The 15,537-nt window shown below is 65.7% G+C and overlaps 2 protein-coding genes across 4 annotated transcripts in view; one reads left to right on the forward strand and one right to left on the reverse strand.

Moving 5' to 3' along the window:
• Nucleotides 1–469: 469 nt before the first annotated feature.
• Nucleotides 470–5,866, forward strand: HPS6 (HPS6 biogenesis of lysosomal organelles complex 2 subunit 3). Its single transcript, XM_050958017.1, is given in 2 exon segments — nt 470–836; nt 838–5,866. Coding segments are annotated over 2 exon segments (2,469 nt in total). The 5' UTR covers nt 470–599; the 3' UTR covers nt 3,070–5,866.
• Nucleotides 5,867–9,795: 3,929 nt separating this feature from the next.
• The window catches only part of LOC127053404 (prominin-1-A-like), a 45,887-nt gene continuing 40,145 nt past the window's right edge, over nt 9,796–15,537 (reverse strand). For all 3 annotated transcript variants that reach the window (XM_050958019.1, XM_050958018.1, XM_050958020.1), the window contains 6 exons: nt 14,897–14,977; nt 14,429–14,497; nt 13,798–13,887; nt 13,116–13,228; nt 11,405–11,428; nt 9,796–10,817 (listed from right to left, as the gene is read on the reverse strand). In XM_050958019.1, the coding sequence (XP_050813976.1) occupies nt 10,766–10,817; nt 11,405–11,428; nt 13,116–13,228; nt 13,798–13,887; nt 14,429–14,497; nt 14,897–14,977 (429 nt within the window). In that variant the 3' untranslated portion in view covers nt 9,796–10,765. The remainder of the gene's footprint in view (nt 10,818–11,404; nt 11,429–13,115; nt 13,229–13,797; nt 13,888–14,428; nt 14,498–14,896; nt 14,978–15,537) is intronic.

A 15,537-nucleotide genomic window follows, 5' to 3' on the forward strand; every position in this document is an offset into this window, starting at 1 on the left:
GGCACGGAGGGGCTCTGGGGAGTTAGGGGGTGTGGAGATCCCCGGGGGGAGCCAGGGGTCGGGGGGCTCTGGGGAGCCCCGGGGGAGTCAGGGCACAGGGGGGGTTGGGGAGCCCGGGGGGAGTCAGGGCACAGGGGGGTTTGGGGAGCCCCGGGGCAGCCAGGGGTGGGGGCGCTCTGGGGAGCCCCGGGGGGAGTCAGGGGTGTGGCCGGCTCTGGGGAGCCCCGGGGGGAGTCAGGGGTGTGGCCGGCTCTGGGGAGCCCAGGGGGGAGTCAGGGCACAGGGGGGTTTGGGGAGCCCGGGGGGAGTCAGGGCACAGGGGGGGTTGGGGAGCCCGGGGGGAGTCAGGGGTGTGGCCGGCTCTGGGGAGCCCGGGGGGAGTCAGGGCACAGGGGGGTTTGGGGAGCCCGGGGGGAGTCAGGGCACAGGGGGGTTTGGGGAGCCCCGGGGCAGCCAGGGGTGGGGGCGCTCTGGGGAGCCCCGGGGGGAGTCAGGGTGTGCCGGAGTCCCAGGCCCCTCAGGCAGCGGTGACAGCTTGGCAGCCAGGCCCCCCTCTGCCCCCCCTCACGCCGGCGGGGGCTGCGCCAGGCTGCCCCGAGATGAAGCGAGCCGGGGCGCTGCGGCAAGTCTCCGACTTCAGTGACTTCGTGAGCGGGCGACGCCTGCGGGAGCTGCTGAGCCAGCGTGGGCCGGGCGAGGGCCGCCACGTCCAAGCCAGCCCGGATGGGCAGCACCTCCTGCTCCTCCTGCGTGGTCGGCCGGGGCTCCAGCCGCAGGTGCTCGCCTTCCCGCGCCTGGGCACCGGCCCGGGGGACCTGGAGAGGAGCTGGCAGCCAGCCCCAGCCCCCCATCATGGGGCTGCTCTTCCTGCAGAGCCCCGCAGCACTGACCTCCTGGGTGCTGGCCGTCATCTGGGAGCAGGGCAGGACCGAGGTCTGGGGGTTCGTGCCAGTGCTGGGCTGGCAGCTACAGCAGAGCCTGGAGCTGTGCCATGGGGCCCGGGCTCGGATCGTTTCCATCTGCAGCCAGGGAAGCAGCCTGGTCTGGTGTGAGGAGAGGCCCCCCTCAGCCGCTCAACTGGACCCAGGCAGGGGGGCCTTCAGGTACTGCATCTGCACCAGGGCTCTGGAGGTGGGGGAGCAGGGGGCACACCTGGGCGCCATGAGGATAGTGGTGCACAATAGCCCCCAGTACCAAGTCCTGGCCTCACCTCAGCATGTCTTCCTGGTGCCCACCAATGCCACCTTTGCCAGCGTCTCCACGTTCCTGCTCATCTGGTGCCCCCGGGAGGCTAAAGTCACCATTGTGGCCCCATCCGGCGGGTTCGTCCACAGTGAAGTCCTGCACTCCAGTGACTTTAGGAAGCTCGTGTTTGGGTCCGTGGGTCTCCTGCTGTCTGTGGCGCCTCTGGACATTCATACTTGTGCCCTGTCCAGCTGCGGGGGGCTCCTGCTGCTCAGCACACAAGGCACTGTGCATCTGGTTCAGCCAGACGGGACCTGGAGACACGTCTATGATCTGGGGGGCAGCTGCCTGGCCCAAGGAGACCCCGTGCAGCTGAAGGCCTTTGGCAGCACCCTGGCCTGTGTGCTGGCGGGGGTCTTGTATCTCATTGACTTGACCAGTGGGAGGCTGATTGAGAAAAAACTCCTGAGCACCAAAGAGGTGCATTTCCTGGGGTCCCCAGGCAGGGAGGAGGAGATCCAGCTCCTCACCCCAATGGGTATCTATTGCTTCAGCTTCTCTAGCCCGGAGGAGGGTGGCAGGCCTGAGCCCACCCTGGTGGAGATGGTCTTTGAGGAAGCCTGCAAGTACTACCAGAGGCGGAGCCTTAGCAGCTCCCAGCTGACGGTGGAGAAGCTGAAGAAAGGGGACATGTTCCAGGCACCCATTGCTCTCTCTTCCATCCTGCAGCACAGCCTCCCCACTAAGGAGAGGGCAGCCAAGGCCCTCCCGGAGACCTACGCCAAGCTGCTGAGCACCCTGAGCATGGATCTCCAGAGCTACCTGAGCCTGGAGCTGCTCAAGTCCTGCATCGTCAGCGCTTCGGAGAGTGAAGTCGACAGGTGCTGCGAGGAGCTGGTGGAGCAGGAGGTCAGCCGCCTCCTGCGCTTGGACATGGACAGGGAGAACCTGGCCTATCTGAACGCTGTCTTCAATTCCTTCCCCAAGGCCTCCTGGAAAGCCATCCGGGGCAGCCTGCAGCTGCAGCAAAACGGAGATGGGCTCCTGGTGGCCAGGACCACCTCAGACATCTGGAAGAAGGTTTTGGGGGGGCCAGTTCCTCACTGGTCCCAGCAGGAGGAGATAGGCCTCAATGGGGTGGTCCCACTCTTCGAGCTCATCTGCGGCTCCCTGCACAGGTTCAAACCCAAGTGGCTGCCCCGCTTTGTGGAGCTGACCCAGCAGTATGTTGGGGCCTCCTGGACGTACAGCACCAAAGAGGGCCCTGAGAGCGGGGTGCCCCTCTACAAGAGAGCACTGGCCGTTCTCGACAGGCAGCGCCAGCGCACGGCCAGCGAGCGTGAGCTGGAGATTGAACTGCTGCTGTGCAGTGCGCGGCCCAAAGCCGTCCTGCAAGCCGTGCACCTGCTCATCCGCCTCCGCCGGTGGCAGCGGGTGGTGGAGGCAGCCGAGAAGTTTTCCAAGCTCAGCCCGCTGCTCAACAAGGAGATCTTCACCACCCTCCTGGCGCAGTTCGCCCAGCACAGGGACCTGGACCCGTACCTGGCCGCCCTGTGGGAGCTGTGCCCTGCAGACCTGACCGTCTCGGACATTCTCAGCATCGTCCTGCAGCACCTCCCCAGCTCGGTCGGTGACCCCGCTCCCTTCCCTGCCGAGGGGGCCCCACTGACCCTGGCCTTGCTGAAGCCCCTGTTGCACAAGGTGGCGCAGCGCCAGTGCACTCAGGACGAGCTCTATGCTGACATCTTGCAGGGCCCTCCGTTCCCACCCCCCGCCCCACCGAGACAGCACAGGGCTGGCCCCAAGGCAGCCCCAGGAATGCTGCAGCAGGCGGGAGCGTGCAGGACTCCTTTCCCGGCCTGTAACCTGAGCGACGCTGTGTAACGTGACGTGACGTGTGTGCGGAATGGGAGTGAAAACCTAGCGAACAGGGGTAGGGGCAGCAGACGCCAGCCTGCCCCCCCACCCCCTTCCAAAGGCAGAGACGTTACACCTTCCTGCCTCAACCTCACTCCTGACTACTGCACTGTTTGGGGGTAAGGGGGGCGGCCCAGGCTAGACCTGGGGGGGAGCACTGGGGTGACGGGGGGGGGGTTACTGTTCCCTAGAGAAGGGAGTGGTGTGAGAGAGAGCGCACTGACTGCACGAGAGCCCCCTCTCCTGGCCTGCAGCCCCCTTGAAGTAAACGCTGGCATCCCGCCCTCTAGAAATGGAGCATGGGGGATAAAGTACAAAGTCTTAACCCAAATTCCCGTTTCACTTCATTTGTTTTTGAAAGTTCCCTCCTGTGACTTGCCTCCGGCCAGGCTGTTTGGAGCAGACGTGTCCCTTCGCGGCACAGGATCACTGGGGGCTGAACCCCGCTCACGCGGGCACTGCTGGCCTGGACCCAGTCTCTAAACCCTCCCCCAGGGGCTGTGTTCTGCTCCTGGCTGGCCGGTCCCTGGGACCTCTGCCTGGGCCTCCAAGGACGGAGGTGCCCCTGGCGGTGCAGCCGTCTGTTTACCACCTGGCTAGAGTTTGTCTCTCCCCCATGGGATCAGCTCATCGGCTGCCCTGAGTGCGTGAATGGCCGATTCCCTTATGAAACCACAGCGAAAGAGTGAGCTCCAGCTGCATCCCAGCCTGTCCTCAAACGGACAGCGCTGGCGCTGGCTGGGGCCGGCAGCTTTGCCCTGCTGTTCCTGCTGCACAGGGAGCGCACGCTGGTGTGGCTGTTGCACAGGAGGCAAACACAACAGACCTGGCCTGTCCTCCTGCTTTCCCAGCCCTGCTACCTTTGCCCTGGGCTCTACCCTTATCTCAGCCTTCTAAGAAACAAGGTGCTGTGTCAGGGCTGTCCCCCGGCCTTCCCCCTCCTCTGCTGGCTAAGGCAGGGTAACGGGAACAGCTCTGGGGTCTGGTCCTTCTCCTGGCCAGGTTCCTGCTCTCCCCCCAGGGGATGCCGGACGCTGGTGGGCTCGGGGCAGGGCTGGCTCCTCCGGTGGAGGGGCGAGTGCCTGGGATTAGAAGAGGAGACCCGGCCGCGCTCACAGCCTGTTTGAGGCTGGGCTGGGGGAAGCTCGTCTGGTTTGCTCCTCCCAAGGGGGGTTGTGTTTTAAGTGTGTGAAGAAAGGTTTTAAAGAAACCTGAACTGCCCGAGGGTTCATTTTAAACAAGGCTCCTGGGGCAGTGCTGGGTTTAACGGCTGCCGAGTGTGGCCATGCACCTATTTAAATGGGGAGAGGGAGCCCAGTTGTCTGGGTGCTGAGCCCTGGGGTTCCCATGAGCTCCAGCTGGCGTCGGCCGGGCTGGGAACATGCACAAGGGCTCGTGTGGGTCAGTGTGAGTTGGGGGCTGCTGGCCGGCTGGCGCTCGGAGCTGGCTGGTTTCTGGAGGAGGGAGGCATGGGGAGCTGGCTGGATCGAACGCCTCCAGCCCGGATCCTCACGGGTGGCGCTGTCTGTGCTCTGGGCACCCCAGGTAACCGCTGGCAGCTTGTCGGGCGCTTGTCGTGGGCCAGGGAGGAGCTTTCCCGAGGGCTGTGTGTGTCACCAGCAGGCACAAGGAGGGCTCTGGATGGTGCTTCAGCCAGTCTCCACCCCACAGGGCCCAGCTGCAGTGGGTCAGGGCAGGCAGTGCGCCTGGGGGGTAGAGCAGAGTCTGTCCTGTATCAGCCGCTCGCTTGCCCCACTGCTCTCCCGTGCCTTCCTCTAGGCTCTGCCCCCTCCCTTCCAGCAGGGCCTTGCTAATTAGCAGGGCAGGGAGGAGAGCCCCCAGAGCTCCTGCCACCCAACTGCCAGAAATCAGTTGACTCGACAAAGGCTCTGAGCCTCCTCTCCCTTCCACTGGGGGCGTGGGGGTCGCTGCAGCTCGCCCTGCCCCAGCCAGAGGAGGGAGGTCATGCTGGTAGGGTGCATTCAGCTGGACTCCAGTGCTGGGCTCCGCTGCATCCAAGGGACAGCCCCCTGAGTGACTGCCTGTCCCCCTTTGTGGGGGGGTCTAGAGCGGAGCCCCTCTGTCAGGCAGACCCCTAAGCTGTAGAGCTGCCTGCTGGTCCCTGTTCCCGTCTGCGTTAAAGATCAGGAGTGGGAGGTGGCTGCTTTGGGGATTGTCTACACCAGAGCCCTTCACCTGATCCCATGAATGAGCTGCCCTGGCCGGCTTGGCGCCAGGTTAACCCAAGGGCTCAAGCCGTAGTGTAGACAGCTCTCTGGGGTGCAGGGACTGGCAGCTGTGTGACTTCCAAAACAGGGAGGAGCTGTACCTGCCTAGCCCCTTCTGCCCCCGTTACTCTGCCTTACGCCCCAGTCCCTGGAGCACGAAGGGGCTTTGCAACCTTGGGCAGCTGCTGGGCCTGCGAATGCAGCTGCTTCCTGGAGGAGTGAAGCTGTTTTAAGAGGTGGGGGTTGGGGAAGGGGCTGCTCCGGGGACCAGCTCAGATCCCTGCCTACCCAGCTGCAGCTGCCATGGTGGCCAGCAGGCCCTGTGCCAGCTTGCCCTTCCCCCGCTAGATTTCCAGTGAGTGTCATTAAACAGCCCCTGTCAAACATCTCTCAGGGTCGAGAGAAGAGAGTTTGAGGCTGAGCTGGGCGGATCTTTGTTTGCACATGGGAGGAGTCTTTGCAGTTGTTGGCTTTGCATGCCACTGTCCAGTTGCTGTTGTCCTATATGTGATATTAAACGGTGTTTAATGAGCGACCGTCCGTCTCCTGTCTTGCCTTGGCTGCGGGCGCTCAGCTGGCAGCTGCTGCCTGGCTTTAGGGGGAGGCTGGGGGCTTTTCAGCGAAGAGCGTCCGTCCCTCTCCTGCCTATGCTGCTGTGGAAAGTCCCTGCAGCGGGTGGCAGCCTGTGTGCAAACGCATCGCTGGGCCTGGGGAAGAGGAACTGCTGATGCCGTTAACAATCTGCTTGGCTTGTTATCAATGCAGCTTTGTTCCCGCTACAGGCCGTGCGGGCAGCTGCCTGGCCCTGTGGCAGAGAGGGGAAGTGGGTCACTTTCTCCCCTGCTGCCTCGCTCTGTTCCGGTGAGCCGGGCGCAGCGCTCAGCGGCCCGGCCTAGCCCAGCTCGGGGGCCGAGACTCGCTGCAGGGGGAGAGAGGCTGATCTTAAGCTGCTGTTTAGGACAGGAAGTGAAGGAAGCAGTTGCGGGAATTTTAAGTAAACAAAATTGAGTGGCCTGAGCAGGCTGGTCAGGCAAGGCCTTTGGGTGCACGCCAGGGATGGGTGATGGGCTGGGCCTGGCTTAGGGTTTCAGTGAGAACACAGCTCCTGGCCCATAGAGCTTTAGGCCAGCAGGGACCATCGGCTGCTCTGGTCCGACCGCCTGTTGAGCACGGGCTGTCACATTTACCCAGACACCCCTGGCCTGAGTCCACACCAGCATTTCAGTCCGCAGGAAACTACTGGGTCGGCGGCAGAGACCGTGGGGAGCTGAGGCCCCTGCCCTGGGCACTGGGCGATGGGATCCTCGCTGGTGACCTGGGCTCCAGGCTGCACAGGAAGGTAACGCCCCCCACCCCCCCACATTCCCTGCCAATCTGAGTTGGCACAGCCTGGCCCAGCTGGATTTGGGGGGGCCCAGAACACCCCCATGAGGGGAAGGGTGAATAGCTAGAGTTCTACATTGCCCTCTGGCCCCAGCCGTGGGCTGGGCCAGTGGGGACGGGGGCACAGGTGGCGTGGACTGGCCCGGTTTCAGTTGGGGCAGAGCTGTTGGGACGACTTTTACTGAATATCAGGGTGGGAAGGGACCTCCGGAGAGATCTAGTCCAACCCCCTGCTCAAAGCAGGACCAACCCCAACTAAATCATCCCAGCCAGGGCTGTGTCAAGCCTGACCTTAAAACCTCTAAGGAAGGAGATTCCACCACCTCCCTAGGGAACCCATTCCAGTGCTTCACCACCGTCCTAGGGAAATAGTGTTTCCTAAAATCCAACCTAGACCTCCCCCACTGCAACCTGAGACCATTGCTCCTTGTTCTCTTCCCTGCTTGTTGGCTGGTATCCACCTTCCTTCCCACACCACCTGTGACACCCTCTGGTTCTGGGACTGAAACCAAGCTGCAGTGGTATGAGGAGCCGCCTGGGGCTAGCTGGAGCTGTGTCCAAGGGCCCTTGCTCTCCACCAGCCCTCAGCAGGGAGACAGCGCAGTTCTCTGATCCCAGGGCTCCCATGTTGCTTGGCCCGCTGCCGAGATGCAGCCCCCTCTGAAGCAGCCCAGGGCAGCTGTTTAACAAGGTACACAATGGTCTGGGACAGGAAGTGAAGAAAACTGCAGCCAGATGAAGGGTTGGGGGGTCCAGGTGGGTGAGGCAAGCCAGGAGCAGGGGCATGGGGCAAGCGAGCCGGGCCTGCCAACACTACACAGGTGGAGCGTGGGTTTGCTGCTGAAACTCAAGGAAGGGAGGTAGGGGTAAGGCAGCCTGCTGCTGCTGGGTCTGTATTACCTGGAGCCAGGCAGGGAGGTGGCCTGGGACTACCTGGCGCTCAGCCCTGCCTGGGCAGGCTGGCTGGGGCGGGAAGAGGGAGGGCAGGCTCTTGGTACCGGGCAGTGATGAGTGGCAGCAGAAAGCAGTGGGGGGGGGTCTGGCGGCCAGTGGGATCCACACCCCAGAGACGTCCTCTCCCCACTGCCCCTTACTGGGTCATGCCCAGCGCAGGATGAGAGGCCGGATGAAGGGAGGGGGTGGTAGGTCTCTCCTTATCATCAGCCCAGAGCCAAGCGGACCCAGTTCTCCCTGGCACCTGCCTCCAAGGGCATCCTTCTCTAACAGCTTTAGTTCCCGAGCCCTGCCGCTGGCGGAGCTGGGCCAGCCCCCCAGCCACGGGGCCTGGCCTGGAGCCCTCTCCAGCCAGGCCGATCCCACAGTGCTAGAGCCTAGCCAGTGAGAGGCCCGTGCAGTCTGTGCTGGGGGCTTGCAATACCGGTTTTCATGTCCCAGGGGGTTGGGCCCCCCACCTCAGGCCGGAGAGGCTCAGCAGGGTGGCTGAAGCTCCCAAAGCTGGGCAGGGCTGTCCCCAAGGCGGCTTTGGGGCTGGGCCCTGTTAGAGAGAATCCCCCAAGGGCCCCCTCGTCCATCCCCTCCAAGCCAGGGTGGCTCTGTGCCAGGGGCTGCCCCAGAGACTCCGCAGGCCAAGGCAGCAGGCAGCTGCCCCCATGGCTCTGGGGGGCTGTGGAATTCCTGGCTCCAGGGGGAGAGTCCAATGGGTCAGACGCTGCTCCTGGGCCTCCTTGGGGTCTCTGGTGCTCGGATGGGTGCCAGAGAGACAGACTGGCCCCTGCCCACACTGGGACTAACGCCTGGCCCACCCCAGCCGCAGCCCTGTGCCTGGCCCTCCCGGGGCTGTTTCTGATCCGGTTACGGAGAGGGCCGAACGCTGCCAGGGGCCTCCGGACACATGGGCCCCGCAGCTCGGGCTAGAACAAGCCATGACTCCGGCAGCAGGGATCCTGCTCGGTCAGACCCTGCTGGGTCCGTCACCCGGGTACAGAGACCCGGGCCAGGCCCTGTGAACTGGAGGCCAGCTGAGGGCAGGCGAAGGGCAGCTCTGGGGCCCGCCCGCTGGTGTGGTTTCACGACCACATTTTCCTCTTCTGCAAGGTGCTTGTTGCTCCTCCGCTGCGATGAGACCCCCCCACACACATAAAAGCGGAATCTGCCGCTGCCCAAGAAACCCATGCACACAGCCCCCGGGGCTGCCAGCTGCACGGAGGGGGGAAGTCCCAATGCTTGCTCGGCTTGGGGCCACAACACCGTTACCACTGCCAATCGCAGCACAACCCTCTGCACCCGGCCCCACAGGACCTGGCAGGGGCTGGGCTCCAGCACGGCTCTGCCTGAGAGAGGGAAAGTGGCTGGGGGAGCCACTCCCAAGAAGGGACGCAGCACCCCCCCCCCCACCCGCCCGGCAGGAGGCAGCCGGGCACCAGCTTCCCAGGCAAGGCAAGGCAGCGGCTGCCTGTTGCTACAGACACGTCTCCACTGCCCCAGCAAGGGCTGGCCCCGAGCCGTACCCCCCACTCCAGGGACCCTGCTTCCAACGCTCTGGGCCAGGTCTCGCCCCGCCACTGCCCCAGGCCAACCTAGTCTACATTACAAACCTGAACCGAGCGCCTGTGGGCACGGCCTGCGGGGGCCCTCCAGAGCCACAGTCCAGCAGCAGCTTCCTCGCCACCAGCCCCGGGGGGAACACGCATGGGGCTTGTCCCCGGCTAGGTCGGGCCCGGTCCCGTGAGCCCATGGGGGGCATTGCCTGCTGGGCTGCAGATTCCTCACCCCCACCCCATGGTTCTGAAACCGGGGGTGACCCCTGGACACAGCATCCCCTGCAGCTCAGACGGGGCTGGCTGGCTTCACTTTGGCAACCCCCCGCCCCCGGGAATTCAGGCCTGGGGCAGGAAGGGCTCACCCATTACAGCAATAGCCCCTTACCAGGGAGGGCCCTGCCCGTGAGGGGGGGCTGGGGTAGATTGGCTCAGCAGCATGGACTGGGGTGTCCTCTGTAATGTAAGGGGGGGCCCTTGACCCCTCCCTCATTCCCCCCGCCAGCCCTGGGCCCACACTGCTCCAGGGACCCCCGTTGCTAGGCTCTCTCCGTTCGGCCATTGGGAAGCACCCAGCGCCTGTCTGCAGCACACACACTTTATTGGTTTGACAGCACGTCACCGTGTCAGCCAGCGACTCCCCTTCATACAAAAATAAATAATCAGCCTCTGCACAGCGTGGCCCCCACGCCGACCAGGGCATGGGCACAGAGCCGGGGGCTCCTTTCACAGGCAGGCAGGAGGGTGCAGGGCCATCCCCTAATTGCAGGGCACCCGGCCCAGGGCTAGCTCTGCTCCCCAGCCACAGAGGAGGGCCCCCGGAGCATGGGGGTGGCTGCTAATATCAGTGCCAGCGATTGCTGCCAGGACGTTCTGCACTTGCCTCCAGTGGCCTCCGCTTTGAGCCGGCACCCACCCAGCCCACTGTGCTCTGGGGGCCAGATTGGGAGGGGGATGAGGCACTGAGGCCCCCTTGTCTGGGACATGGGCGCTTGGGGACACAGCCAGGCGCCCATCCCACACAGGACCCCTCAGGCACACGGCCACACACGCAGCGCCCCTCTGGCATGGGGCTGCTTTGAGCTTGAGTGTCCCATCCCCGCCATCCCCTGTGGCCAGCCACCTGCCCTGGCCCAGCCCCTCAGTGCTGCTCCATCGCAACGAGCCGTGCCCCTATAGTGGGATTCCCAGCCTTTATGTTAGACTCCCAGCGAACCCCCATGGTGATTGTAGGGAGAGGGGCTGCTGGGTTCTTCCCCCCTTCTCTCCCAGCCGATCGACTCCGGGTTTGCGGTGCAGTGCAGTGGCTATGTACCACGACATAGCCATGGGGGCGGGAAGCAGGATGGCTCCCACTCCGGCAAGTCTTGTGGTTGGCTGAACAAATAAGAGGGAAGGCGGGGCTGGGTGGAGCCGGCACAGCAGATTGGCTGGTTCGGCCCATGGAGTCCAGGTGTCTAATCAGATCAGCGGGTGGCCGCCCCATGATCCCTTCAGCAGCAGCTACGTGGGGGCTCGAGGCCGGGGCCGGTTTGGGTGCAGGTGGGGCGCCTGCTACTTCCTCATCTCCACCCGGGGGATTTTAAACTGCGTTGCAGACGGAGACCTGCAAAACCAAGCAGAGGGAGCGGGTCACCCCAGCGCCCAGCACATCCCAGCGCCTGGGGCAAAGCACCCCTCAAAGCAGAGGGGCCGAGGCAGGATGTCCCCAGCGCTGGGGCTAGGCACAGGCTGGGCCCTGGGCAAAGGCTGAGACAGGCCCCACAGTGCCTGCATTGCCCAAGATTCCTCACCAGGGCCAGGCAGAGCATGGCCTCTCTGCCCACCCCTGCTGGGCCCTGCCGCGCGGGAGCTGGGCCAGTGCCCATGCAGCACCTACAGCCATGCCCCTCCCTGCAGCCTCCTCAGTGAACGATGCCCATGAATCTCGGGGGCGCCTGGGGCCCTCAGGTGCACAGGGCTCGGGGGCCCCCTGCCCCCCACACGCTGGGCCCAGCCCAGCACCCCCACAAGCCCTCACAGCCCTCTGCTTCCCGTTGCAAGGGGCTCCAACACCCCTGCCAGTCGGCCCCTCCACACCCCAGGGCGCCCCTCTGAGATATTCGTCAGCATCCTTGCTCTCAGCCCCTCGAGCCTCCCGCTGCTCAGCCCCTCACCCCCTGGCCATGCGGAGGGAGCCGGTGCAGTACTTACATCTCCAGGGCTTCCCCGTTGCTCCTAGTGGGAGAGAGGAAGGCTGTCAGTGGGGATGGACGCACTCCCCCCCTCCCGCCCCACAGCACTGGCAGCTGATCAGCACAGGGCAGGGCCCCGCCGACCAGGCCTCGGCCTGGGGCACGTACCCCCGGCTCTCAGGGAGGGTGGGCTGGGCTGGAGGGACCCGGCTGGGCAGTTCCGTGCTGGCAGGGGAAGGGCCCAGCCTCCCCCGCACATCCCGAGCCCCAGCATCAGCCCTCACCCTGCACATGGGCCAGAACCAGCCCCTGCCAGGCCCACTGGGGCAGCAAGGGCTGCCGAGGGCCAGTCACAGCTGGTGCCCTCACGGGTGCCTCGAGGGGAGGGGAGGGGAGACCGGCCCTAGGGATCCCCGGGGTGGCCCGGCCCTGCCGGCTCTTCACCCCAGGCCTGAGCTGTCGGTGTTGGGCTGTTCCGGGCCGTGGCCAGCCGAGGGGTTCTGGTTCTCCCGCCTCAGGCCAGCCCAATACCACATCCCCGTCTGGCTCGGACATGGGGGAAGGAACTCCAGGAGGAAGTGAACCCAGCAAGGCCCCCCCGCCACGTCTCCAGGGGCTGACTCAGGCCAGGTTCCCCCGATTACAGGGACCTGTGGGCAGGTGCAGGGGCTGGCGGAGGCCAGAGAGCCCTGCCCAGAGAGCGCAGAGGGGCAGGGCACCAGACCACAGGCAGCCCCACACACAGCCACAGCTGCCCTGGGACGGGACGTGCAGGCGCTCGGAGGAACCCCTGGGCGGGGCTGGCCCCACTCCGTGCCTGCGGGAGGAAGGGTTGGTTCTGTGGCCCCGCTGTGTTGCAGGCCAAGGGCAGAAGCCCGTGAACCTGCTACCTGTACAGCAGCCACGTTTCCTCCCTCACCCCTTTCCCAGGTGCAGCAGTGGGGCTAGACGGGGAGCCCATGAGCCCTGTGCCACTGGGGACACGTGGGAGGGGACCAGCCCGTGGCACGGGGGGGCCAGGGTGAATTCACAGACAGCTCCAAGGCACAGTGTGGGGCTGGGCACAGGGCAGGAGTCAGCTGTGGCGGGGCTGTGAGGGGTTAGGGCAGGGGCTCGGCCGTAGTGAGGGGTTGGCCATGGTGAGGGCTCAGCTGTGGCAGGGGTCGGCCGTGGCGGGGATGTGAGGGGTTAGGGCGGGGGGTCGGCCGTGGCGGGGTCTTGGCTGTGGGGAGAGTAAGGGGGGTTGGGCGAGGGAGTCGGCCATGGCGGGGCCTCAGCCATGGCGGGGGTATGAGGGCGTTAGGGCAGGGGCTCAGCCATGGCAGGGGCTCAGCTGTGGCGGGGGGGTCGGCCATGGTGGGGGCGTCAAGGGGTTAGGGTGGGAGGTCGGCTGTGGGTGGGGGGTTGGCCATGGGGGAGGCATAAGGGGGTTAGGGCAGGGGGGGTCGGCTGTGGGGGAGGCATAAGGGGGTTTAGGGTGGGGGCTCGGCCGTGGCGGGGGCTCAGCCATGGCGGGGGGGTCGGCCGTGGTGGGGGCGTGAGGAGCTTAGGGCTGGAGGTTCGCTGTGGGGAGGGGTTGGCCATCGGGGAGGCATAAGGGGGGTGGGGGGGGTCAGCCGTGGGGGGGCGTAAGGGGAGTTCGGGCAGGGGGTGGGCCTTGGTCGGGGCTTGGCTGTGGTGGTGGTGGGGTCGACCTGCTCACACGCCCCGGGGTGCAGGAGGCTCCTTACTCATAGATGTCCGCGATCTTCATGCGCCGGTAGAACTTGGCAAGTCGCACGGCCAGGATGAGGCCGGGGAGCAGGAACATCGTGCACCAGCCCAGGCTGAACCAGAAGCCGTTCTGGAGGGGAGAGAGACCCCCAGCCATCAGCACCAGCCCAGCAGGCCCCTCCTGGGCTGGATCTCCCCTCCTCAGCGTGGGGCCGGAGCCGTGGGGCTGGGCTGGCTCATGAGCACAGCATGGGGGAGAGGATGGGATCCGCCTCATCCGGCCAGCAGGGTGAGTCAGCGAACAGCTGTGCCTCCTGCATGCAGGGTCGGACAGCCTGGCACCCAGGGATGGGCAGGGGAAAGGGGCAGCAGGGCCTGGTGCCCAGCTCCCATGGGGCCGACAGGGCCTGGCCGTGCTGCTGGAGTCAGGGGGGCATTCAGGGCCCTCCCCCAGGGCCCAGACCCAGGAAGTCCTGTGGGACTTTCCTTACCCAGCCAGGCCCAGCAGCGTCACGGAGCTCGGCTGTTGCCCAGGACCCAGAGCTGGGAGTTTCACCCCAGGGCACGTCGCGAACGCAAAGCCCCTGTGTAACTCCCCCAGTTCCCTCCAGCTCCCCAGTGCCACGCTCCCCACACAGCACCCTCTGCCCAGCTCCCACAAAACCGCTGCCCCGAAGCACCACCCCCTAACCCCCTCACCAGAGAATCCACCACGTAACTGCAGGCGACGGTCACAGCCACATCCACTGTCTTTGCCGCAGGCCCGCAGAGCCCCACCTCTCCCGTCAGCTGGGGACAGAACCAGACAGGGACGCAGCCTGTCAGCACCATGTCGGGCATGGGCCCACCCACCTCATGCCTCTGCCCTTCCCAACCCTCCACCACCGGGCAGAGAACCCCCAGAACCCCCCCATCCCTCCCACACACCCCAGGCAAGAGGAGAGCTGCCCTGGGATGAGGAAGGGGAGTGCCAGCAGCCTGGGGTCTGCCCAGCTGGAGAGGGAACCCCCAGTGGCCACAACTCCCTGTGTGCCAAGGGCAAGGCCCTGCCTCTCTCAGTGCCTCAGTTTCCCAAACAGCGGTGATAACCACAGCCCACCCTGCCCCCAGGGCGCCGGGAGCCTCAGCTCGTTAGCGTCCCTAAGGTGCTTCAGTGGAGTCTGCGGCAGCCTGCAGTGCCAGGCGTCGGGGGCAGCGTGTGAGCACACAAGGGCTTCGTGGTGCACGAGGACACATAGACAGTGAGGAGGGCAGGGTCTGGCAGTGCCCATCTCTCCCCTGTGCCCGGGGGCAGGAGAGTCCCCCACCCCGCAGTCAGGGTGTCACTCACTGTGCTCTTCGCCCAGTCGACGTAGGACTTGAAGTATCCCAGCAGCGTGTTCAGAAAGACCCAGCTCTCCTGGGGGAAGGGGACAGGGGTGAGTGCTGCACCCAGGGCCCTCAGTGGGGAGCCTGGGCTCAGGGATCCCCCCAGGAATTAGGGCTGAGGCGGAACGAGAGTATTAAAAGTTCGGACCAGCTCATGCCCCCAGTGGCTGGGGGGGGGGGGGGGGGGGCAGAACCCCTCAGTGGGCTCAGGTCTCTGGTGGGACAGGGAATGGCTCTGTGCTGTGACCTCACACTTCCCCACCCCAGGGGGTCAGAACCCTCCCAGTGCCCTGCCCCCGAGCTGGCAGATGCAGGGCTTTTCCTCCCAGTCCCGTGTCCGGCTGTGCAGCCCTGGGAGAGGGGAGGGCCCCCGAAGCTGTGGGGTGTTCGTCCGAGGCTCCCCTCCCCAGAAGGGCTGCGAGGGGCTCACGTTGCTGATGATCTGCGCAGCCCTGGTGTCTAGGAAGGTCTGAGCATCCTCGATCCGCTGCAGCGTGTCATTGATCTGCGCCTGGGGGGCAAGGAACAGGATGGGACCCCGCAGCTAGGCCAGGCCTGGGCTGGGCCCCCACGCAGAACGGGGAGCCCCCGGCAGCCCCTCACCCACAGTCGCCTGGCAAGCGGAGTCTCCCCCGGGCGTCCTGCCCCCACATGGCCACAAGGTGGCAGCTTCTCAGCAGCGTTGGCCTGGGTCCCCAGAGTCGGCTCAGGACACCTGGCGCTCAGGGCCCTTTGCACAGTGCTGGGGCCAAGCACAGACACTGCTGCCCCCGCCAGCCCCATGGGCCCCCACCCGAGAGCACAGGGCCCCTCGACCCCGACCCGCAGCCCCCGCCAGCCCAGCCCTGAGCTCCCCCAGCTCTGCCGGTGCCCCTCACTCCCGACCCGCAGCCCACGCCAGCCCAGCCCTGAGCTCCCCCAGCTCTGCCGGTGCCCCTCACTCCCGACCCGCAGCCCACGCCAGCCCAGCCCTGAGCTCCCCCAGCTCTGCCGGTGCCCCTCACTCCCGACAAGCAGCCCCCGCCAGCCCGGCCCTGGGCTCCCCCAGCTCTGTCAGTGCCCCTCACTCCT

This window comes from Gopherus flavomarginatus, chromosome 6 (genome assembly GCF_025201925.1).
Source record: "Gopherus flavomarginatus isolate rGopFla2 chromosome 6, rGopFla2.mat.asm, whole genome shotgun sequence".
Classification (NCBI taxonomy): domain Eukaryota; kingdom Metazoa; phylum Chordata; order Testudines; family Testudinidae; genus Gopherus; species Gopherus flavomarginatus.